Source organism: Protobothrops mucrosquamatus, unplaced genomic scaffold, assembly GCF_001527695.2.
Source record: "Protobothrops mucrosquamatus isolate PMUCROS unplaced genomic scaffold, P.Mucros_1.0 scaffold504, whole genome shotgun sequence".
Classification (NCBI taxonomy): domain Eukaryota; kingdom Metazoa; phylum Chordata; class Lepidosauria; order Squamata; family Viperidae; genus Protobothrops; species Protobothrops mucrosquamatus.
In genome coordinates, this window is record NW_015386820.1 from 133,089 (window position 1) to 158,458 (window position 25,370).

Genomic DNA, 25,370 nt, shown 5'->3' on the forward strand with positions numbered 1-25,370 from the left:
ATGGACGATTGCGCTTTGCCCGACCTGCGGGACGTCGAGCTAAAGCTGGGGCGCAAAGTCCCCGAGAGCCTGGCGCGCTCCTTGCGCGGGGAGGAGCCCGCCGTCACCCGCGACAGGGAAAAGGACCGGGAGCAGCCCGGCGGAGGGCCTGGCATCGCCGGCTTCTCCGCTGCTCGGCCCCCCCGAGCCGCCATGGTCGATGGCGGCGGCGGCGGCGACGGCTCCAGCGCGCTGGAAAGACTGGAGACCAAACTTCACCTTCTCAGACAAGAAATGGTGAGTATTCTTCCCAGCCCTTGCCTTGCCATTAACAAGGCAAGCAGCGCCGGATCTGACCATTGTGCGCTACTCCTCCGTTTGGAGCGCTGCTCCTCGATTTGGCCGGGGTTTTTCTTAGGGGGGACCATCAAAGGCAGGGGCCGGGGAATGGCTTTGGCCCCTTCTCCAAGAGAAATTGAGAGCGAGAATAAACTTTGGAGGGAGGCCAAGGACGCCAGATGGGCCCAGAGATGATTAGGGCTATTTAAAGCAGGGCAGAATTGTGTGTTTGTGTCTGCGTGTGTGCCTGTGTTGTGATTTGAAATGCAGTGACGTAAAAAGTGTTTCTGAGCGTGGTACAAGTGCGGGGAAAAGAAAGGCAGAATTTTCGTCACTCCCTTGGGATCCTGGGATTAAGTATTAGGTGGGGAAATCTGAAGCTGAGACCCAGCTTTCAAAACAAGAATACTTTATTGAGATACTTTAGCAATGTGTTGTATGCCTCCTTCCTTCTTAACTCCTCTGAGAGTATGTTTTAGGTGAGTTTCCTTAGTTACCCTTTTTCCTCAATCACCTGTCCTCAAAACAGGTCCAGGTAAACTGATGGACTGAATTCAAAATGTGGGTAATGGTCATGTTGTTTCATATGGACCCAGAGCACATATTCTTTCTACTGCCATGTGTCCAGTCTTGCTTTAAAAGACTGGAAGGCGGGCTGTAACCCAACTGTGGGTGTGCTTGTGTGAGCAATTTCTCTTGCGTGTTACAAGTTACCAGAGTAAACGTCCAACTTGTAAGTATTTGAATTCTGTTTTCTCTCTGTAGCCAATAAAGTACTGAGCCCTCTGTAATTTTAAAAAGAAGTCACTCCTTTATTAATTAAATAACTTGAAAATAAGGAATACTTCCTAATGAAGTGTTTACAAATTTCTGATCTTACTTAGTCAGGAGTCACAAATACAGGAGGATTATTTTGATAAATTAAACATTTCCTAGCTGAAGGGCTGTCTACCACATGGATTCATCTTTGCTTAAAATTCAGTTGTTTCTCTCCTTAATGCACACCACTCCATTCCTTGGGATTCTTTCAAAGCTTTAACTTGTACCCTGAATTTTTTCTCAGGACCATGGCTAGTTCCTATAACATTTTTATGTCACTGTAAGGAAAGATGCCACTGGGCACATGCAGAGTATATGCAATTGACCCGCTGGAACCATGTACATCCTAGGGTTCTTGAACCCAAGAAATTTAACTATATCAATCAATCGTTGTACTTAGTGTATTGTTCATAATCTTAGACCCATAGTTCTATATATTGATTTAAATATTTCATGGTACATACAGTAAAGGGTATATATTTTTGTTAGGAAAAATAGAATTGCAATACATAATCTTAGAGCACCCATTACATGCACATCTTCTCCTTTTAACTCTATCCACAAAGCAAACAAACATGGAAAAACTGCCTCACGCTAGTAATTCATTTCACATAGTATTGTTTTGAAGCAAATTATATATTTTTTCAGAACTATTCAAGATGTACAGTCCCGCTTTTTTTCTATGAAATTCAAAACAGCCAACCACATAATAGGGCCATGCAGTCCCCATTTATAATATCAAAGTTTTAGATGGGGATTCCTTCTCAGTCTCCACTATCACCACGATGTAAAAAAGATGTTGAGACTCTAGAAAGAGTACAGAGAAGAGCAACAAAGATGATCAGGGGACTGGAGGCTAAAACATATAGGGAAAGGCTGCTGGAATTGGGTATGTCTAGTCTAATTGAAGAGAAGGACGAGGGGGGACATGATAGCAGTGTTCCAATATCTCAGGGGCTGCCACAAAGAAGAGGGAGTCAAGCTATTTTCCAAAGCACCTGAAGGCAGGACAAGAAGCAACGGATGGAAGCTAATCAAGGAGAGAAGCAACCTAGAACTAAGGAGAAACTTCCTGACAGTCAGAACAATTAACCAGTGGAACAACCTGCCTCCAGAAGCGGTGAATGCGCCAACACTGGAAGTTTTTAAGAAGAGACTGGACAGCCATTGTCCGAAATGGTATAGGGTTTCCTGCCTGAGCAGGGGGTTGGACTAGATGACCTCCAAGGTCCCTTCCAAATTTGTCATTATTATTATTATTATCAGGTTCAGCAAACTCTAAAAATTACAGACAGCAATAGCAGCATTCAAAAGAAAAGGAAAGTCTTGCTACAAAGACTGTTGGTAAATTAATTTAGAGCCTTGGCCTGTTCCGACTGCTCCTTCCTTAAATTAGTTGCTGACCATCATGCCCATCCCAACGGCACTCTCCTGATCTCCTTTGCCCTTTTTGCAAAGATGGAAAAAATGAAATTGAATGTGCTGAAACTTACCACCCTTGACCTATGGTTTAGATGCCAAGGAAGATAAATTAGTGACGTTCCGTGCATGTGGTTTAGCCAGGCCATCTCTCCTTGTTCAGATAATTCAAGGATTACTATGTTGGTAAATCTGTTTGTCCGTGTGCTGCTAAAAAGAGCATCTAAAGACTGCATCTGAGGCACCTGCTCTACTCTAAAGACACATTCAGCAACTGCTGTTCTTCGTCTTGAGATGCAATCATAGCTGTCAAGTGGCAGTACCAGGGAAGCAGTTGCCAAAGTAGCATTACATGGTTCCCAGACATATCCTTTTGAAGATACATTTCATATTTACAGAAGTTATACTGTATAATGTGAACGTGAGTAGAGTTTGAGCTGTTCCATTTTACTATCTTATAGCTGTTACTTAGGAAAGGACTAGGGTTCCTTTACACTACTGCCTTTTTTCACACAGATCCTGGATAGGTGGACATATATTCATCAGAGATATTTAATTTGGGAACTTGTAAGAAATACTAGGACTAAATTCACTTCAATGATCCCTCTATTTTTTAGATGACAGGGCTAGATTCTTTTGAAAATTCTGAGAGACCAGGACCACAATGTTGATTTGAGATTTCTGTCCTCAACTTTCTTCTCATTGTGTCCTATCTCCGTATTAGATTTTTTTTCTTCTTTTGTTTTTGTCTAACAAATCCAATAAATGGGAGTTTGTAGGGAAGTGCAATATCAGAAGTAAGTCTTAAAAGTATAGATAGTTAAACTTTCTTGAATGTGAAATATAGTAGAATGCTTGGTGCTCCCTAAGCTTGGTTGTTTGTTTGCAGAGGTTTCATTACCCAACTAGGTATCTATGGAGATTCTCAGTCATTCAGGTCATGGTTGTCCCAAAGGTGCTTTTTCAAGAGGCAACTGGACTTTCTTGTTTTTCTTTGAAGACGTTTCGCTTTTCATCCAGGAAGCTTTTTCAGCTCTGATTGGATGATGGGAAATGGAAGGATTTATATTCCTTGCAGTCCAGTCACTTCTACACTGGGAGGAAGAATAAAGGAAGAAGATATGAAAGACATAAAAAAGGAATATTTGAAAAAGAGACAATAATTGGTCTCATCCATGTGTTTCAGCCCCACCTTTGTTGACAAGCATCCTCCTACAGATTATCCCAAGGGAATACAGCATGAGGTTGTCCACCACATATTGTGGTGTTTTTTCAACATGACAGGATTTCCAGAACAACTAGAAGGTGTTTTGTAAACCTTTCTGGGATTCAATTTTTCTTACCACCATATTCTAGCTGTACAAGTAGCTTGTCCAATAATGAAGAGATGTTGGCAGATATCATCTCAGATGTCAAATTGAAACAGCTGGGAAAACAGGCCAAAAGAATTTTGGACGAAAGTTCACAAAGAATACAACTTTTGGTGAAAAGGCAATGAAAGGCCTTGCTGCTATTTTCATCGCCTTCTCTTTGTGAAAATAGATTTCCAGACCTCACTGCAATTAAATATTGAAAAACATTGAGACTCCTTTTGTTTATTTGTCAGATTATATAATCTGCCATCTCACCAAAGGTGACTCTTAGTGGTGAACCACCATCAGATAAAAACACAAAAAAATGAAAACATACAATATGAAAAACCATATTAATGCATATGATAATAATGACAGATAGAAACCACAAGAGAGGGAGGTTTAAAATGGCCACCTGAACAATGGAACCATCTGAACAAGTAGCAAATTGTAACTTCAGAGCTTTACAAATTATCAAAAAGGATGGAGCCAATCTGATTTTGAGGGGAAGAATGCTCCATAAAGCACATAACCCAGTCCCATGCCATGAAAGGCTTTAACATTTAAAACCAGCACCTTGAATTGGACCTGGAAGCAAACTGACAGCTACAGCAGTTTGTGAAGCAGAAATATAATATGTATACATAACTGTCTGCATTCTTTACCCACTAAAGCTTCTGGATATTCTTCAAGGGCAGCCCCATGTAGAGCTCATTGCAGTAGTTCAATATGGAGGTGACCAGGGTATGGGTGACTATAAATAGAGCTTGCTGATGCAGCAAAGAGCACAACCAGTGCACCAGATAAAGCTATGCAAAGGCCTTCCTAGCCATGGTTACTGCCTGCTTTGTGAAAAGGAGTTATGAGTCTAGGAAGACCCTCAGATTGTGCACTGGGTCAATCTGGGATAATGCAATCCCATCCAGCAACAAAGATGGCAAAGCCTGGAGCCGGTGGGCCCACAACCCAAGCTACTCACTTGCCAGGATTCAGCTGAAGCCTGTTATTTCCCATCTCTTCACAACTTCCAGATACTAGAGCAAGACATTCATGGCATCACTTAAATTGTTATGGGTGGAGATATATTATTATCATCAGCATACTGATGATACCTTGCCCCAGGGGTCCTCACACTTGGCCACTTTAAGACTTGTGGACTTCAACTCCCAGAATTCCCCAGCCAGCCATGCTGGCTGTGGAATTCTGGGAGTTGAAGTCCACAAGTCTTAAAGTGGCCAAGTTTGAAGACCTCTGCCTTACCCCATAGTGACAGATGACCTTACACAGGGCCTCATGTAGATGTTAAAGAGGAGAAGAGAAAGCACCAAATCCTGGAGCTGAAGATGGGATCTCTCTTCCTGATCAACACCAACTGGAATCAGCTTTGAAGGAAGGGGGTGGACATCATGCAACCCACCCCCCAATTCTTTGAGATGATTCAGATTGATTAGTTGATGGTATTGAAAGCCCCTGAGAGGTCAAGTAGGGAAAAGGTGGATGTAGTACACCCATCCTACCCACACCAGAGGTCATCTAAAAGTGCAACCAACGCCGTTTCTGTCCCATACCCAGATCTGAATCCTGACTGAGGATTTACAGTAACACACTCATGCTAGATATGATGAAATAAACCGTGTGCAATTTGATATAGCAAATTAAGATTTATGGTCAATATCTTAAATGAAAGGAAAAAAATAAGGAGTATTATTAAAACATGTTTTTACTTCAAAATTAGTTTTCTCATTTTCTTAGTGAAACATTCAAAGTCTTGAGAAACATGCCTTCCAAGTGGAATGATCAAGTACATTGTGAGAATGTCTTCTCTCACAAATCTTTGATCTGGCCCACTGGACTTAGAGCTTGTCGATAGCCAGGATGTTAAGATTTTATTCTCTTGAAAAGACACCTTTCCTCCTATCCTATAGATCAGGGGTCCCAACCCCAGGTCCGTGGACCAGTACCAGGCCGTGGCATGCCAGCAACCAGTCCGCAAAAGCAAGCAAAGTCCCATTGGTGGGATGCAGGCAGCACACAAAACCATGCACCCTCCAGTCCGCGGAAAAACCTCTCTCCACGGAAGTGGTCTTTGGTGCCCAAAAGGTTGGGGATCTCTGCTATAGAATAGGTACTTACTGACTAAATCAGATATTTCAGATATTTCTGCTAATAGTTCTCCTGTAAAGAAACTTGAGTTCTTTTGAAGATAACAACCTTCTGGTTGCATTGATACTTTCCCTTCAACTCTCTTCAGCTTAGCATCTGTTACACAAAGGAATCAGAGGCTAAAAGAAGATCAATGGCTGCTATCACAGTATAGCAATTGGCTTGGCCTTCTCAAGTCATTTTACTTTGCTCCTTGACATTTTCAGCTTTCATTTTTTAAAAAAAGCTCTTTATCTTAGGAAGATATACAGTAGGATTGGCAACAGCACTCAACATTCTCAAATTTTTGCTGGAACACAATCATCCCAGACACTTGTGCAACAGGATCCAATCTGAGTCGGTCGCCAGGACCACAGGTTTATTCTTCCAAGCTTTTGGGTTCATGCTGGAGTTCATCATCAGGGAATTTCTCTCTCTTCAGAATACGTGCACTGGACTATTATACCAATTGTGCTTGTATGGTGCCTGGTTATGTATAGCTTTTAGCTGTTAATTAGGGTGTTGGTGGCTGGGTATTAAGTCGTTGATTGTTGTTTCCTTGTGCCACTGCACTCTCAGCTCCTAAGTACCTAATAAGTAAATCAGCGCTCCTGTTGACTGACCCAGGGTGCCTGTTTCCCAAGCTTCAATTATTTCTCTGGCTATTTTTGTCCCTGCTCAGCCAACAATTGTAGTAGCTGCAAAATTGAATGCATGTCCTTGTTCATTGCAGTGTGGAGCTACCAATGAGTTCAGGTCTCCTCGTCTAGCCTCTCACTCATGTTCTTGCAAGAGCTCTGGATGTTGGTTTATGATAGCAAGAGTGGGAAGCCAGAGCACCTGATGTCAAGTTATTAAATTTAATCAGCATGACAAGGTAAAATAAGTATAGACAACCTAAGGGCCCCCCTGGCCCTTCAATATTTATCAATAAATTGGCCAGTTTAATGAAATATGTATGCAGTATTCAGCTGTTTGGTCAGTTTATAGTACTATTTTCCTCTGACCCATGGCCTGAAAGCCCTAATAATGACAAGCTGAATAACACAATTTATGCAATCTCCACCAGGAAAATAGGTATTTAAATGATTAGGGTAATTGTGGAAGCAGGGATATTCATCTGGAAATAAATTTGACATAATGTGGCTTTTTGAGAAGAGGCAGTCAGCAATGGCATCAAGTCCATTACTGGCTGGAATCAATCTGTGTGGTCCCCTTTTTAATATACTATACTTGATTCCCTGCCAGGCAAGGCGCTTGTAAGAACAAGCAAATTATACTGCAACCATGGCTATTTTCATAGCTAAAGTCTATTCAGGAGATTGCAGGTAATGGAAATTTAAAATTGAAGGGGGATCATTTCTTTCTACTGACTTACTTTCATTCTTTAAGGAGGTATATTTCTTACCTAGCTAGATGGCAGCACCACCAATATTGTCTGATCTTAACAAAATAAGCAAGGCAATAGTAATACTTGGATATCAAACCAATCTTGTTGCTTGAAAAAGCATTCCACAAGAAAACAATACAATACTTTCTATACTGTTACCAAAAGAATCACATCATCTTGCTTATGAAATCATCAAGAATACAATATTTTTTTTCTTATTTTTGCCTGGTAGTAGCACCTAGCTAACATTTTCTGAGCTTTTATTTTTAAGGGTTTTTTAAAATCCCACTTTTATTACTTTTTATAAATAATGTTGCAAGCCTATCTAATACTTTTTTCCTTCCTATTTCCCCACAACAGCAACCCTGTGAACTGTGTTGGGCTGAGAGAGAGAATGACTGGCCCAAAGTCATCCAAAACTTTCATGCCTAAGGCAGGACTAGAACTCACAGCCTCCTGGTTTCTAATCTGGTGCCTTAACCACTAGAACAAACTAGCTCTATAACTACTGTATACCGCTTTAGCTTGCTTATTGAACAACTTGGAAGCTAAGAAGGATTTGGCCTGGTTAGTACTTGGATGAGAGGCCACCAAAGGTAGACTGAATTCTAATCTAGACTTTTGAGTTGAACTTGAATAACTTCTTAGAAGAAGACAAATGGCAAATCACTTCCATACCTTTGCTTTGCATAATTATGTCCATATAATTATCAGGAGTTGAAGCTGACTCAGGACTGTCCCTTCTTCTCTATTATCAGGGCTGTAGGAAAAGTGGTGCTGCAGAAGTGGAATGTGGTATATATTGGATATATTTGTACTGAACATGACGATGTGAACGATTTCCTACAAATCTATGATTCTGCTTTTCTCTCCTGTGTATGTATTGTGTGCGAAAAAGGTGGGTCTGAGATGGAAGAAAAGTAGAGCAGATGTACTATTAGCAAAGTGGGGGGGGGGAGTACAGACTTTGATTATTACTTCCAGCTTAAATTATTTGAGGTTTTCTCAGGGTCTGCCTTCTCGAGTTATTTGATACTTGGTGGGGATTGCAAGATAGTCAATGATAATAATAATAATAATAATAATAATAATAATAATAATAATAATAATAATAATAATAATAATAATAATAATAATAATAATAATAATAATAAAGTTGGAAGGGATCTTGGAGGTCATCTAGTCCAACCCCCTGCTCAGGCAGGAAACCCTATACCATTTCAGACAAATGGCTATCCAGTCTCTTCTTAAAAACTTCCAGTGTTGGAGCATTCACCACTTCTGGAGGCAAGTTGTTCCACTGGTTAATTGTTCTAAGTGTCAGGAAGTTTCTCCTTAGTTCTAGGTTGCTTTTCTCCTTGATTAGTTTCCATCTGTTGCTTCTTGTCCTGCCTTCAGGCGCTTTGGAGAATAGCTTGACTCCCTCTTCTTTGTGGCAGCCCCTGAGATATTGGAACACTGCTGTCATGTCCCCCCTCGTCCTTCTCTTCATTAAACTAGACATACCCAATTCCAGCAGCCTTTCCCTATATGCTTTAGCCTCCAGTCCCCTAATCATCTTTGTTGCTCTTCTCTGTACTCTTTCTAGAGTCTCAACATCTTTTTTACATTGTGGTGACCAAAACTGGATGCAGTATGGCAAGAAAGCTATTAGGGAACAAAATATAACCTAGGTAAGGGCTGTGATGTTAATAGGTAAAAGAAGAAACATAGGTGGCAGATATACTGGCTAGTATCACTTCTAAAAGAACCGAGAGGTATATTAAATAAAGAAATGTGAAGGACATGTGCTTTTTTCTTTCCTTCAGGTGGCAGGGGTAGGCAACCTTGGCTCTTTTATGACTCGTGGACTTCAACTCCCAGAATTCCTGAGGCAGCCATGCTCCAGGGCAACATATTTGTTGAGAATTTGGGGAGTTTCAGCAATAAATCAATATAATATACTGTAATAATATAATATAATATAATACTGGGGGTATACCAGGTTTAGGAAAACTGCCAGATACTGTAACTCTGTTTCGTAGAAATTTTGATTGGCTTCCTTATATGGACTCTTTCCTAACAGGTGCTTAAAATAATATGCAATATAAATACCATTCAACTATTCACAGCATTCATTGTATAGTAACAATGAACTCTGTTGCAGTATCATTCATAAAACCCAACCTAAGATATATATTACAAAGAATACTATAGAATAAGATAAACAATCTCGGGGCATTGTTAAAATAAAAATCTAACAAAGCAAAGCAATCTTTGCTTGCTAAAACACATAAAAAACTAATTTCAGGGATAGTATCAACCAACAACGCTTTTGTGGCTGGTGAATATATACAAGGGGTCTGATAAATATCTTCAGGAATAAGCTTCTAATTTCCCTGTTGACCCTGAAGTTTTTTTTAAACAATCTGATACTGTTACAGTGGAATCCTTGGTGCTCTCTGGACTTGTTTGCTTGCAGACATTTCATTACCCCACTAAAGAACGTCATCAGTGCACTATGTCAGGTGTCCCCAACCCCCAGTCTATGGACCGGTACTGGGCCATGGCATGCCAGCAACCGGTCTGCACAAACAAGCAAAGCCCCATCCGTGAGATGCAGGCAGCACATAAAACCTTACACTCTCCGGTCCGTGGAAAAACCTCTCTCCATGGAACCGATCCCTGGTGCCCAAAAGGTTGGGGACCTCTGCACTATGTTACTTAGTTGGGTAATGAAACCAAACAACCGAGCTCAGAGAGCATCAAAGACTCAACCCCAAGCTACATATACTCTCTTCCATTAGTAATAGTTTACTGTGCAATCTAATGATGCATAGAATAAGATAAGCAATCTCGGGGCATTGTTAAAATAAAATCTAACAAAGCAAAGCAAACTTTGCTCTCTAAAACACATAAAAGAGCCAATTTCATCTCAGGAAGGAGTTTCACAATCAGGATGCTACTATGAAAAAGACTTCAGGGATAGTATCAACCAACAATGCTTCTGTAGCTGGGGAATATACACAGGAGGGGTTGATAAAAATCTTAAGCAGCAAGCTTCTAATTTGCCTGTTGACATTGAAGGCTTTGAAAACAATCTAATACTGTACTATTACTTAATTAATGTTCTTTATGCATTGTTGTTGTTGTTGTTAATTGCGAAGTCATGTCCGACCCATCGCGACCCCATGGACAACGTTCCTCCAGGTCTTCCTGTCCTCTGCCATCTTCTGGAATCCATTTAAGTTCACGCCTACTGCTTCAGTGACTCCATCCAGCCACCTCATTCTCTGTCGTCCCCTTCTTCTATTGCCCTCAGTCTTTCCCAGCATTAGGCTCTTCTCCAGTGACTCCTTCCTTCTCATTAGGTGACCAAAGTATTTGAGTTTCAACTTCAGGATCTGGCCTTCTAAAGAGCAGTCGGGGTTGATCTCTTCTAGGACTGACCAGTTTGAATGCCTTGCAATCCAAGGGACTCGCAGGAGTCTTCTCCAGCATATAGTTCAAAGGCCTCAATTCTTTGACGCTCAGCCTTTCTTATGGTCCAACTTTCACATCCATACATTGCAAACTTTATGCATACTCCTTGCCAAACTATATCCTTGATGATAGAACAGCTTCAGCCTACAATTCTCATATTGCTTCTCTTTTTGTAAGGAAATGAATTTTTCTGGGCTCAGCATAAAATCATGCGTATTTATTTTTAATGCACAGAATTTTAAGCTAATAATGTAAAACTAGCTATCCCATTTATTGCCTGCACTTTCAATACTTGGTGGATATATACTTTGATGGGAACAATAAATGTTAAATGTAAATATACCATAGCAAATATTATTGTTCTCGTCCCCCTTTCCCTTAAAAATCTCCACTATCTATTTTTATATCTAAAACTCAGTTTAGGAGAGAGCGCTTAGTAGTTCATAGCCAGCAATTATGCATTTGCTAGATATATGAACATTTCCTCTACATGCTTTAATTGCTATTTATTCAAGGAAAGGAAAAGGATAGTTTTGGTTTTCATGTGCTGGCAAGTTAAGCTCCAAACAATGTAATCAGCAGATTACTTTACTCTTGTAAGTTTATTGTTGTCAAGTTACACATTTTCAATACACACTAGGAAAATAATATTTAGATAAATTTAGACTGAATGTAAGTGGGTACTATTTGACATGGTCTTTAGTACGGGCCAAACATTCAGGAAATCTGTCAGCTACACATTTGGCCAAGTTGATAGTTGAATTTAAAGAAAAAAGATTTAAACTTGGATGGACAATATTTTTGTTGTCACAGCACATTATTTTTACCAGTTTGGAAGGGGGCTGCCAGAAATTTCCAGGAGAGGACAGTGATACCTTCCACGTGAACCTGTCATGTACAACTTTTTTCATGCCATAGTGAAACTCAGACAGAGGCCTAACATATATTCTGCCAAACAACATTTTTTGCCTGTGAATGTCAATGAGACAAAATGGGGATGGGTAGGATAGAAAAGTGCCCCATAGTTGGAAAAAAATTGGAACCTCAGAATGTATATGCACCATCGCTTATCCATCCAAGATCATTCTAAGCAGACAACCAAGTAACCTGTCAATCAGAAGCTGAAGACATTTGAAGCATCCTTCTAATATTCAACTATGATTCCTTTGTTTCCTTCCCAAATATCATATACTGTAGGATAAGCTGTGGGGATTGGTAACCAACTATTTTTAAAGTACAGAAGTACTCTATCCCTGCTGTAGAACAACTTATTTGAATACAGTTGCTATGATTAATTCTTTGCAAACATGTCATACTTATATAGCCCTTAGGTTACAGTTTAGTGCTCTCAGTATCAGATCCCAAACCCCTTGTATGTATATCAAGACCAAGAATACATATGATATCCATACAGATGGATATAAAATTTATACAGTATAGCTGTATGTGTATATCCCACTTGTAGGAAAGAGGATGCTCAGAAGCTACCACATATTCAGAAAAGTGTGTCTTATTTTTATGGCCAGATATTTCACCCTATTGTGCAACAGGAAAGTAGAGCTGTATTAAGTGCAGAAGAGGTATAGCTGTGTAGAAGTAAAATGCTTTTCAGGTATAGGAACAAACATAAGAGAATGTTATCAGCTACATCTTATTGTTGTTGGAATAACAATGATCCAAGCTTGTACAACTGAGAAAGGTCTAGGGCAATTTCAGAAAATTTATTAAAAAGATATTATTTTGACTATTTGATTGCAAGTTTTTGCTGATTCTTCAGCAACAGAACTATTTACTTCCCAGCAGCTTTCAAAATGTTTTTTAAGTTCAAAATTTCCAAGTAATTTTACTACTATTTCCATATGTACTATCAGTCTATTCAAGTCACCAAATTGAATTCAAGACTTGGTGATTTCATAGACCAACCCTATATGAATGATATGCCCTTATATATTTCAAGGTTATTGTAGCCCGTAGCCTGGTAATTTCCCATCCAGCTACTAACCAAGCCCAGTTTAACTTAGCTTCCAAGTTCATACAAGATTAGTAGGTGCTGCTGAGCCATGTGTTCTAGAAATAAGCCTCCCCACAAAACAATAACAAAGGGGTGGTATACATTACATCTACTACTCCAAAATTGGCCACTCTGGAGGTTTTTAAAAAGGGATGTTCTTCAACTAAATCCCAGTTCCTGATCATTTCATGAACTTACCATGTAATTTTTTTCAGCATTAATAAGAATTGATTTGCATTCAAGGTTTCGAATTCAAGGTCTTTCTGGATTTTTTTTTTTAAATTTCCCAATCCATCCTATAGACCTAGAATTGCCTGATGATCTTCCATTCCGAATACTAAAGAAGCCCAATCCTGTTTAGTTTCCAAATGTAGTCAAGGCCAGACAAATGTTGCATTCAGCTGGGGTATTAAATAGGTTAGACTGCAGCTCCCATTATCTTCAGCCATGTCTTTGAAAGGGGACAGGTTAGAAAAGGGTGGTATGCCTTAAAAAAAAAACCTTATATTTTAAAATCTTACTTGTAAGATTTCTCCTGACCCAATATTCCGTGATCAAAAATCCAAAAGATCAGGCTATGAACCAATTAGTTTAAGAGGAATTGGTAACTCAGAATCCTCATGTATCTACCCAAATTCGAGTACAAACAAAAAATGGTTTTCCTCACGGTTAATATGTTGTCAATCATATGTTATTAGTCTGCATACATTTATATCTATAGACATGTCTCTGTCTGTTTTTATTACAAAAGAATGTGCAGTGCTAAGATGTTCCTCCTACTCCTTTTCCTTCTCCTCCTCATCTTCTTCTTTCTCTTACTCCTCTGGATAATGTACACTTTTAAAGTCTCTCCCTTGACTTTATATTACGCAGTCTTGTTCAATATGTAGCATGTGTTCTAAAATTTTCTAATTTTCCTCCCTGCTCTGGCATCACTCGGCATTGACCTAAATGTTTACATTTGTTTTATCAGATCAGTAAGTTTGTGGCAGGAATTTTCTTTTTTTTTCTTTTTTTCTTTTTTCTTTTTTTTTACAAATTTTATTAATTTTTCAAATAAACATATGGACAAATAATACAAATATAGTATGTTTCATTAGAAAAACAAACACATAAAAAAGCCTACTCAGTAAATATTCAGAAATAACCAGCGGTCCCCCCCCCTGCATCCACACTCCCTCAACCTTCCTACCTACTTCCCTCTTCCTTCCTCCCCCTCTTAACCACGACCTCTCCTCTTTCCTCCTTTCCAACTATCCTACACATCCCATCATCTTCTTTTCCACCACCTCGGATGCAGTTTAGGGGTACTAGCCGATCATCTCCTCTTCTTAAAGACAAACATTTACATTATATTTATAAATACACCAAATTTTATATAATTCTACCCCTTCATCCCCTTCCCCCCTCCCCCCCCGGACTTCCCAGAACTGAGTACAGGGATAAATACATAACATCCCAAGTCTAAAATAAGCTATCCATTCATAATACAAACAAAATTAACATACTTTAACTCTAACATACAATAATAAACTTATAATATATATATATAAATTATATTAAATATATAAAAAACATTAGAAAAGAAAAATATTTATTCAAAAGCTATATGATAATTAATCACTTCATACTTTCTCTTAATGTGGCAGGAATTTTCTAATCACAGTGTTTGCTTCCTTCCGATGAGAAATGTGGACCACCTAAAATAGTGATGGCAAACCTTTTAGAGACCAAGTGCCCAAACTGCAACCCAAAACCCACTTATTTATCGCTGGGTGCCAGGTGGGCGTGGCCCACTGGGTGGGCGTGGCTGTGGTGGTTATGGCAGACTGGGTGGGTGTGGCCAAGGTGGGAGTGGTCACCTCAAAGTTGCTCATGGGGAGGGATGCCTGTGGGGGGTGGGCAGGGTTGGGGGAGATCCAGGGGGTCTCTGGCAGTGGAGCGGTGGGCAGGAGGCTTGTCCTGCAGGGTGAGGTGAGGCAAGGCGAGGAGGGCGGGGGTGCCATTGTCGCAGGGCAAGGTGAGGCAGGGGCCGGAGTGGCTGCTGCCTGACACCATCAGCCCCCGTACAGAGAGGCCAGCGAGCGCATGGGGGCAACAGTGTCCGTCAGCAGCCACAGCCTGCCGGCCCCTCAACTGGCATACTCTGGGGCTCCGCAGCCCACCGCTAGCAGTTCAGAGAAGCCACCTCTGAGCTGGACAGCCGGCTGACAGCTGAGGAGGCAATGCAGTGGGTCATGCCAGGGAAAAGGAGAGCATGTGAGGCCAGTAAAGATGGCCACGTGAGACCTCAGCAAGTTAGCGGGTGGTTGGTTGAAGAGGGACGGTTGCTATCTCTGGGACATGGCACACGTGCCCACAGAGAGGGCTCTAAGTGTTGCCTCTGGCACATCTATAGAAACTCAGGATAGATGTGAGAGTCCCAATCTACTTGACTTTATCCATCCCTGTATCCATGAAAGGGAAAAAGAATTTTTTTTAGGTTCAATAATATCCTTTCATTGTGGCACATCTACTTTAATGTCATATTACATGTTATTATGTCATTACAATACAAAACCATTCAAGGTAGAAGCAATTCCTGCTTATCACTAATATCCCTAGCGCAATTAGGTCCTTACTTATCTTAATCAGTCACGCTGAAGATCATAATCTTCATCTTATATTTGAGCTCCTGAATAAAGGGTTTTGCAAGATTGTAAAATGTGTTTTGTTGCGGATGATGTTTCTGGCTTTTGTAGAAACATGCAGGAGAAGCCTATGAAATAGTGTGTGAGAGAGAATGCTGAAATATCTACATCAGCATTGCTTTTCTTCCTGTATACAGAGACATGAGACGTTTGTATTCTTTTGCTGCTGTGATCTCTGCTAAAAGTGGACGTGTCATGGTAGAATGGTCTTCTGAAATGTGGGAGAAATAAGAGAAATCAAGCAGAATTGGCCAAAAAAAAAAGGCGGGAAATGGTGACAGGAGGAGATGGAAGAGGATAACAAGACCAGTTCATATGAGCAAAGAGATCAAGTGGATAATCCTACCATTAGCAAAAAGAATGATCCAAACCAGTGTTTCTCAACCATTGTCCTTTTTAAGAGGAATGGACTTCATGCTAGTTAGAGAATTCTGAGAGTTGAGGTCCACACTTCTTAAAAGCACTAAAGTTGAGAAACGCTGCTCCAGACAGTTTTGGCAATAAGGTGTCTAGTAGGGTACTGGAAAATAGGTTTACATTACATGATCTGCCTTTCTTGTATTCCCTAAGGTGGCTTGTTGCCTTTAATTGTGATAATAGATTCTGTTCCAGAATTTGAACAAGTAAAACAAGGCACATACAAGTTCATCAGCTAGTAGAATCAGTCCTTGATTGTTTCTGAAATCATTTCTATCAGTAGCAATTACTTCAAAGTCCCTGAGCAGGTTCTCTCACACAGTTATTTCAGAATTAAGTTTGAAACATTTTACAGATGTCCCGCCCTCACAACACACAAATAAACACTTTATACACGCTTGGTGTTGTGTTATATCAGTTAGTAGGATCATGGCTGGATATGCTTAGTTAATATAAATTACTATGTTGATTTTGTCAGAACATTCTTCTGTCTGTGCCTGACTTGCAACTGAAATACATTTGATCAGTGCTTTTTTTGTAAGAAAAAGGGTGCCGGAACTAACATCTTGTTAATCTTTTATTAAAAAATAATATATTCAGTTCTTAACATAAATTTAATTTATTGTATTTAAGGCAAATGTTCATAGTAAAGTTTACACTAAAAATTAAAAAAAGATTTTCAATTCACCAACGATTATTTACCTTTCTCGTGTAGTTAATCATGTACACACACCCACACACATCAGTTGTGTAACAAAACATAACAGTCATTGCCTGCAGTAAGCACTCAGCACACGACCACACGACCAATCACAAGCCGAGCAGTGCCACAAGCCAAGCAGCGCCATCACAACCAGTGCGGATGAAGTACGCATGCATCAGACTCGACACACAAGCAGCCAGCATGCATCGTTTTAATGATTTTGCTGCCGATCTGCTATGCTCGACAGGGTGATTCAAGTCCATGTGGACCAAACATCAAATTTTCAAAAGTTACTTTTAAAATTTGGAAAATCCGTCAAAAAAAGGTGCCGGAACTCTGTTCCGGTGCATTCTATGACAAAAAAAGCACTGCATTTGATGAATATAACTTCATTCTTCTGTATGTGTGTCACATCTCAGCAGAAATAAAGAACATTAATTTCAGTGTTAAGTGCCAGTTAATCTATTACAGTAGTGGAAGATTTACAATTTACATGTCTTTCATTCTTACTGTTAAAATATATAGAGGATCTTGTGCTAATATTTCAGGACAGTATTTTGTTAAGGACATTTTACCATTCAAGATGTAAATCTAGGTAAATCTTACATGTTTAAATCAATAGTTTTCCTTCTGTTTTGTAGTTTTGAGACAAAGATGGATGTATGGTCAGCTCCCAATACCTTTGCATTTGTACTATAATCTATTTTAGAGCTTTTAATCTGTTTTTAAGGCAACTGTAAATAAACATTATTTTTATTTTGAGTTTTTGTCTAGAATAAAAGGATTTATAATTTATAAAGATTTGTGAACATAAGACAAGTACCTGTATATGTGGATTTTCCTTGGAACAAAATAAAAAGATTTACATTACAGAGTGCCACAGAAGTGAATGAAATGAAAAATGAAATGAAAAATGCAGTGGGTAAGAAAAAAATGCATAAGAGAATGATTGATGCAAAAAAATAAGAGTGCGAGAAAGATAACGAATATACAAAGAAAAGGATAATTGCAAAGAGAACACACAATGATTAAAAGAGATCAAGCAAATGTGAAGTCCTTTTTGTTATGTAGACATTGGATGTATAAGGAGAAACAGAAAAAGTGGAAATGGATTCTTACAAAGTATATAGGATAAAAACAGGAGGTATAAGGAATAAATGGTTGGAAATGAAATAAATGTGGAATGAATGAACAAAAAGCTGCAGTTGAAGTGATTTGCTCATATGAAGAGAACAAGGATTGAATTGCAAACCAATATATAATGGATTAATGAATCTATTGAAACTGAAGATCAAAGAATTTGAGGCTATGCGCATATCCATCATGCTAAGGAATACCTTAGAATATACATACATACATACATACATACATACATACATACATACATACATACATATGTAAATGTAGCCTTATCATTTCACATATTCAAGTCTTTAGTATTCTGTTGCTTCTAATGACATATCAAGAACTAGTAAGTGCTAGTAAGGTCCAGTGCAAATTAAATTGCAATTTATCTCTAAGTGTTTTTCAAGAGTGTGCTGTTGCATTATTGATGAATCAGCTAACTGCTTTTCTTGGCTCATGAAATTTGTATCTGAAAATTCGTTTACCGCTGTGTGGTACAAATGTTCCTTTTTGTCTTAGTTATTCTGCAGATGCTATGGTTTTGTAAGTTGTTAAAGAATGTATATCTTACTGTATAATAAAACCACATATAAAAATGGGAAGTCAGTTCTTCAGTTATATAAATATATTTACATATTCAACCTTAAAATAGTCAAACAAATGAGAATAATCAATTTTAATCAATTAAAAACCAGTGAATTTAAATTGCAAAATGAAACAAATGTTATATTTAGCGTATTCACTGCATGAAGTAAATAGGATTTCAAAGGGATTTAACTTGTTTGGTTCATCTTATAATTTATGCAACCTAATTGTGGATATGCCTTGAAAATGGGCTTTGTCTTTATAAATAATAATGTAACTAAATTATGTTTATTTAATAGCAGGGTGGATTTGATTTAAATCAAGTCGATTTAAATCAGAATTTTTAAAGAGCAACTGTCATCTCTGTCCCGCAGCGGCTCCTCCTCTGACCTGCTGTTGACTCACCGACAGTTCCATTCACTTTAATGTGATGGCTGGTGATGTGGCAGTGACACAACAAGGTGAGGGACGTGACAGGCAGCAGGTGAGTGGATGCCTACTAACAGGCACTGCCATGATGGATCTGAAATGACAGGTGCTCTTTAAATGTAAGGACTCATTCTTGCTGGTAGTTAGAATCTTTAATATTATTATTTGCAAACAAAATGAAGGTTTCCTATTCAGAATAATAAGCTGTCAGGTTAGTAAAACAGCGATATCAGAACCGATTTTAGGTTAATAGATTAATCACATATAGTTGGAGAACTACTCAAATTCTTTTATTTAATTAAAAAAACTTAGAGCCTGGTACAGATGCATTTCTCTTCAAACAATCGCACAGCTTGTAGTGTACATAGATTTGCAAAACAATGGTTGTTTTATCTCATGGTTACTGTGAAATTGTGTAAATGCATCGATGCAGTGCAGGTTATCTCAGCTTGCAGAGCTTGGATTCATTGAATGAGTTTACCAAAAATGTAAATATTGCAGAATATACAACCTCATGCTACATAACCAAGCTCCATTTCATGCTGAATGAACTAAATTATTAATGTATATTAAATAGAAAACTATATTTAGATAGATTTTTACTCCAAAAGCATTTTATTAAAATAAATTTGATAAAAATTAAAAAAAATCTGATTTAAATAAAAAATATGATTTTTTTATTTTTTTAAAAAATCATCAATTATCATCCACCCTATTTAATAGGAATCTATAATTGGGCTTTTGTTTCCATTAAAATAGATTTGGTGCTGACCAATAATTTATGGGCTGGCAAAAAAGAATGCTGTGGGTTTTTTTAAAAAATAACCCACATAAACTTTAGGGAATTTGTTAATATGTTTTCAACCTGGTTATAATGGTAGCATTAAAGATTTCTGTCTCAAATAATTCTATGAACATTTTACAGATGTAAATATAAAGTAACAATCGATTAAGAATAAAGAGTATAAGGTAGCATTAAATATGTTTTCCAGTTATGCATTAAAAGAAACCATCTGTTTTCTCAGTAGTTTAATATAATGATTCACCACTGGGAAATGAATTCTGACTGAAACAAGCACTTTTTTTACAGTTTGAAGTATCAAGTATTATGAGTTATGCCTAAATGGGCATTTCTGCACCTGGTGACTACAAATAGGTTAGATCTTGGAGGTTCTGTTGAGATAGGATCATCTTGTGCTATATTCTTTCTTTCTTTCTTTCTTTCTTTCTTTTTTCTTTCTTTTTTCTTTCTTTTTCTTTCTTTTTCTTTCTTTCTTTGTCTCTCCCTCTCTCTCTCTCTCTCTCTTTCTTTCCCTTTCATTCATTCATTCATCCCTATTCTCCTTTCCTTCAAGAGTTTAAGACAATACACATATTCTTACTCATTATTTTATTCTCACAACAACTTTGCAAATTAAGCTAGGAGAGTCATTCAGCACTTCATCACTTAGTCAGCACTTGTGGGAACGAGGGTTTCAACTTGGGTTTTCCCATTCCCAAGTTAATCACCATATCATGGCATTTGTCATAACAACAAAGGTTTGGGTTACATAGATATTTAAATCCATATTGTATTCCTTCTAAACACTGATGGTACGAAAGACATACCTCATACAACACCAGAAGCCCAGGAAAGTGTACCATGTTGCTTCTTTATGGCACTCAAGAATAATGGGTAATGAGACAAGTATGAGGACATTTGCATGTTTAGAGTCCTTCTATGTGGTTTGCAGATTCTTACATTAGTTTTGAAAGACAGGAAAAAATAATTATAATCATCAATATCCTGCTTTTTCGTACAGGAAAGACAGCAAACATATGTATCTCAAGCCACATGCAGAATAGAATGCATTGATTTAGTTGTTTTCAGTAGCTTAGTTGTAATGCCAGGATTTCTGTGTGTCTGCTAGAATGAAATGGGCCAATTGCATTGGGAATATAGGCATGTTTATCTTTTTAACAGCTTTTACATTTACATGTAACATAAGACCATATATTTACAAGTGATTTTGCTAGGTACAGTATATGCAGAGTAGGGCTAAACATACGCAAAAACAAAAGTAAAAATTACAGTTGCTCTGATGTGAGCAGTTTTGTAAGTAATTTAGCCTCTATTTTATTTGTTGAAAAAATGTTTCTGGTCTGAAACATTCAGAAGCTGGCTTAAAGTGTAAGACTAAAACATGATTAAATTTTAGATAACTGAAAACCTGAATAAGATGTTCAGGGAATAGAGTATTGATACTTTGCACAATATTGGCTCCAACCTACAACTTACTGGAGCAAATTAAACCATGCAAAGTAGTAAAAAAAAATATTGTACAGCACTGGAAAATTGCTATGAAATGTATTGATGAATTTAACCACAACCATCAGCTGCCATAGCTAAAAATGAGATGCTGAGAGTTGTAATTTACGAACATCTGAACAGCCACAGATTAGGGTTAGGTTCTGTATACTTTTTATCACATTGCAAGGTCAGTGGGAGTTGTAAAATGTTGGTGTAAGTATTCTATAGGGATATTTATATGGTCATACTTCCTAATTAATTAATGTTTTTATTACCACTCATTTGATGTTTGGAAAAATTCTTGTGATATTTACCTGTTACTCTAATATACCAACGGCAGTTTTCTAATGTTATAATGAGAGCCCTTTGGGTTTGGCTGCTTGATGATAATAAGTTCACAATTTGCTCTTCGCTGTTTAAGAAGGATGAGTATAGATATTGTACCTAAGTCTTTCATTATAATAACATTGCATTTTTGCAATAATGACAGTTTAGAATAGTAGTTAAGAGTTCCTATTACAACACAACTGAAATTATTTCATGATTTGAAGTGGTGCATGCACTATTGTACTGTACAGGAAAAGCCATAGCAAATTAAAACCAGAAATACTAAAGGAATGTTTGAAATAATGGCTTTTCAAAATTTCTACTCAAATGCTAACTCCTGAGTGAGAACAGGATATGACTATAACTGTTGCTAGTCTTTATAACAATTCCCAAAGATGTTTCTGAGGTTCGTCCAGTTTGTTTATCTGTGTGACATATTATGAAGGATTTTTGTTTGTTTTTTTAAAACATGATAGACTCATAAAAGGCAATGTCCCTTTTAGCAATACCAGTAGCACTTAGACTTATATATCACTTCACAGTGCTTTACAGCCCTCTTTAAATGGTTTACCATGTCAACATATTGCCCCCAACAATCTGGGTCCTCATTTTACTGATCTCGGAAGGATGGAAAGCTTGAGTCAACCTTGACCCAGTCAGGATCGAACTGCTGGCAGTCGGCAGTGAGTTAGCCTGCAATACTGCATTTTAACCACTGCGCCACCACAGCTCATACAGAATGGATTTACTTACAGAATGGATTAAATAATAACTTTCTGGACTGGAAGAAAGAAGAGGGAATGATATAGGTGTCTCACTCCTAATATAAATACCAGTGTCCAGTCTGCCAAGTCATAACTTTCCTATAAATCTGTACCAGATTGTATCCCTTGATGGCTGCTTACCACTGTGCATTTAATGGATCTTCCTCTTAGGAGAGGGGGTAGGCAACCTTGGCTCTTTTATGATTTGTGGACTTCAACTCCCAGAATTCCTGAGCCAGCCATGCTGTCTCAGGAATTCTGGGAGTTGAAGTCCACAAGTCATAAAAGAGCCAAGATTGCCTATCCCTGTCTTAGGTATATATGTTTATGATATAGCCTAAGGATTGAATTATAAAAGAGGCAAGGTCTTCCAGGAAAGGATGAAAATGTTGGATCATGAAAAAGAAAAGAATGAAGATGGGTGATTTCAGAGGTTGAAGATGGAGTGTGAAAAATGAGGGGGGGAATAGTTACAGAGGGTTCTTAAAATGCAGAAATGAAGATGAATGGAGGAGAATGGAACAGATGTGAGAATTGTAGAGGAAGAAGAATGCACCAGTTCTTTGGTTGGTGGTCAGGAAACAACCACCAGAATAATCATTTGAAAAAGAAGGCAATGTGTAAAGGAGTATATTTGGACAGAATTGAGATTTTGAATGGGTGGGGAGAACAATCATGGAAAGAATTATATGCAAAAAAGGAAATGTGCCAAAAACAAGATAAAGAACTCACTTCCTCAGAGTCTGGATTTTTTCCCCAGCTTATTGTGAGCTAATAATGCAGATGTTATATGCGTATATCAAAAAACAAAGGGCTTAAGAGTGGTGGATAAAAGTCTACACTACACAATACATACTATTCATTTTCCCCATTTAAAACCTTCCATCCCCAAAAAATGTCCACTTTAGCTATCAGCAAGTCTACGGAGACTGTTGGATCCAATTTGACTACTCTGGATTAGCTGGGTAACAAAGAGGTTGACTGTTAATTTTGTATAAATACACATAGATATATGCATATACACTGTATGCCAGTGCTCTGTGTATTTATGTTCTCACTTGAGATCCAATGTTTTTCAATGTCTCTTATTTTAATTAAAGCCCTCCATTTTATTTTAATCAGTAAAAATAAGTGCATACATATTCATATTTAGTATGCTAAATGGCACAAATTATCAGGTAATGTTTGGTAAAGTAACTAAAATTAATTGTTTGAGAGGAAAGAGCTATCTATTTCCTGGACAATATACTGTTTCTTCCAAAATTCATAGTTATTGGGTTTTGTATTACACAGAGATATACGCTAGGTATGCTGTTCAGTTAAGGTATGAATGTATATCAAACAATTAAGTTTTATTCCCCAAATGGAAGAACTGAACAGAAAAGCTTGATGCGCATAGGCTAAAATATAAACAATTGATTTTTCCACCTATTATTACTGAAGGGAAGTTCAATATACATTCTATGTGAGAAAGTAACAAACTGTAAGTCTGTTTGCACATAAACTTTACTGCTGGATGCATATCATCATCTTAGAGTACTGAAGGAAATATGCATAATAAGGATTCAGTAGCTAGGTTATTACCAACTGTGCTTTTATCCATATGCAAAACATTTATTATTATGTTTAAGAATTAGTCTGCTGCTTTTGGGGGGTGGGTGGGAAGGGTTCTGTTATCAGTCCAGGGGATATAGATGCCAATCCAAAACAAACAGGAAATAAAAGTAATCTGATAGGACCAGCAAAGTAATAGTCTCTATCCATAGTTGTTTGCCTTACTAATAATATCTCTATTTCCCTAAGCAAAACAATTATTTTACTGGATTTTATTTTTGTAGTCTCTATGGCAGCCCTGCAGAACAAAAATATGCAATGCAAAGCAGATGCCTATTTTGAAGTAAGCCCACTGAATCTAGTGGGACCTACTTCCAAAATAAGCATGTACAACATTGTAGCTTAATAAATAATAGGAAAGGATGCTGAAACCAGTTCTTGCCAACCCATTCAGCTGTAATGAAGATTTATGGAGTGCATTTTTATGCACAGTCCAGCATTTAGTGGGCATTTTAACTATTAGTATATATTTTTCAGGCAATTACAGAGGAACCAAAGGCTGATGAAATGTGCATGAGAGATTGGCCTCATTTTGCTTGTGCTAAATGAGAATTCAACTGGCTAATTAATACAATTCAGCATGTTGCATCTTGTATCACATTTGACATTTTATGCATACCAGGGGTACAGAGCCACGGGGATTCTCTTGTGACCCTTTTCTATGCTGGTAATAGTCTAATTGGATGCTTGTCCTTGTGGTTGCAGGTTGATCTCCGAGCCGCTGATGTCAAGCTAATGCGACAGCTCCTGATCATCAATGAAAGCATTGAATCCATTAAATGGATAATCGAGGAAAAAGGAACCATCACCAGCCGGGGCAGCAGCTTGAGTGGCAGCCTCTGTAGTTTGTTGGGGAGCCAGGAGACCTCCCTGAGAGGCAGCTACAACAGCTTGCAAGACTGTAGTGATGGACTGGATGGGATATCAGTGGGAAGTTACCTGGACACTTTGGTGGATGATATCCCTGGCCAGCATACTCCTTCAGATGTGGACCAGTTCAGTGACTCTTCTCTCATAGATGACTCACAGCCCCTACATAAACATCCCAAGATGGAATCCAATGAGTACTACTGTTTTGGTTAATAAAATGAAGATCTACGAGAGACACATGTGCACTTGTATTTATGATTCCTCTATGCTGCTATTCGATGTAAGCATTTTTAAAGCACCTTTAGCAAAGACAATGTACTTTAAATTTGCTCCTCTCTCTCAGTTGCTGCTCCTAGATCTTATTTTCCTTTCCTCCTGGATGGTTGCCCTCCTTTTGTTATTTTAATTTATTGTGATTTCTTTCTCCTCTTTTTTATAATATCCCATTTGACTTCTTTTTTTATAAAAATAAAGATAAAGGAAATTTATCTGCAATCCTAAGTGCATGAATGAACTTTGACTTAATTCTGCATCTTGCAGACAATAAAAGACTTCCATTATCTAAAGATTGGATTTAGTGTTGGCTGATGATAATTTCAGGTGTGATTATTATTTAAACCCTTTTTATTTTGGGCATTCAACC

General features: G+C 38.1%; 1 protein-coding gene across 1 annotated transcript; it reads left to right on the forward strand.

Moving 5' to 3' along the window:
• On the forward strand, positions 1 to 25,083 carry LURAP1L (leucine rich adaptor protein 1 like). The gene is made up of 2 exons (XM_015816820.1): positions 1 to 276; positions 24,563 to 25,083. Exons 1-2 carry the CDS (start codon positions 1 to 3, stop codon positions 24,938 to 24,940), a joined length of 654 nt encoding a protein of 217 aa, XP_015672306.1. The 3' UTR covers positions 24,941 to 25,083.
• The last annotated feature ends 287 nt before the right edge of the window (positions 25,084 to 25,370 follow it).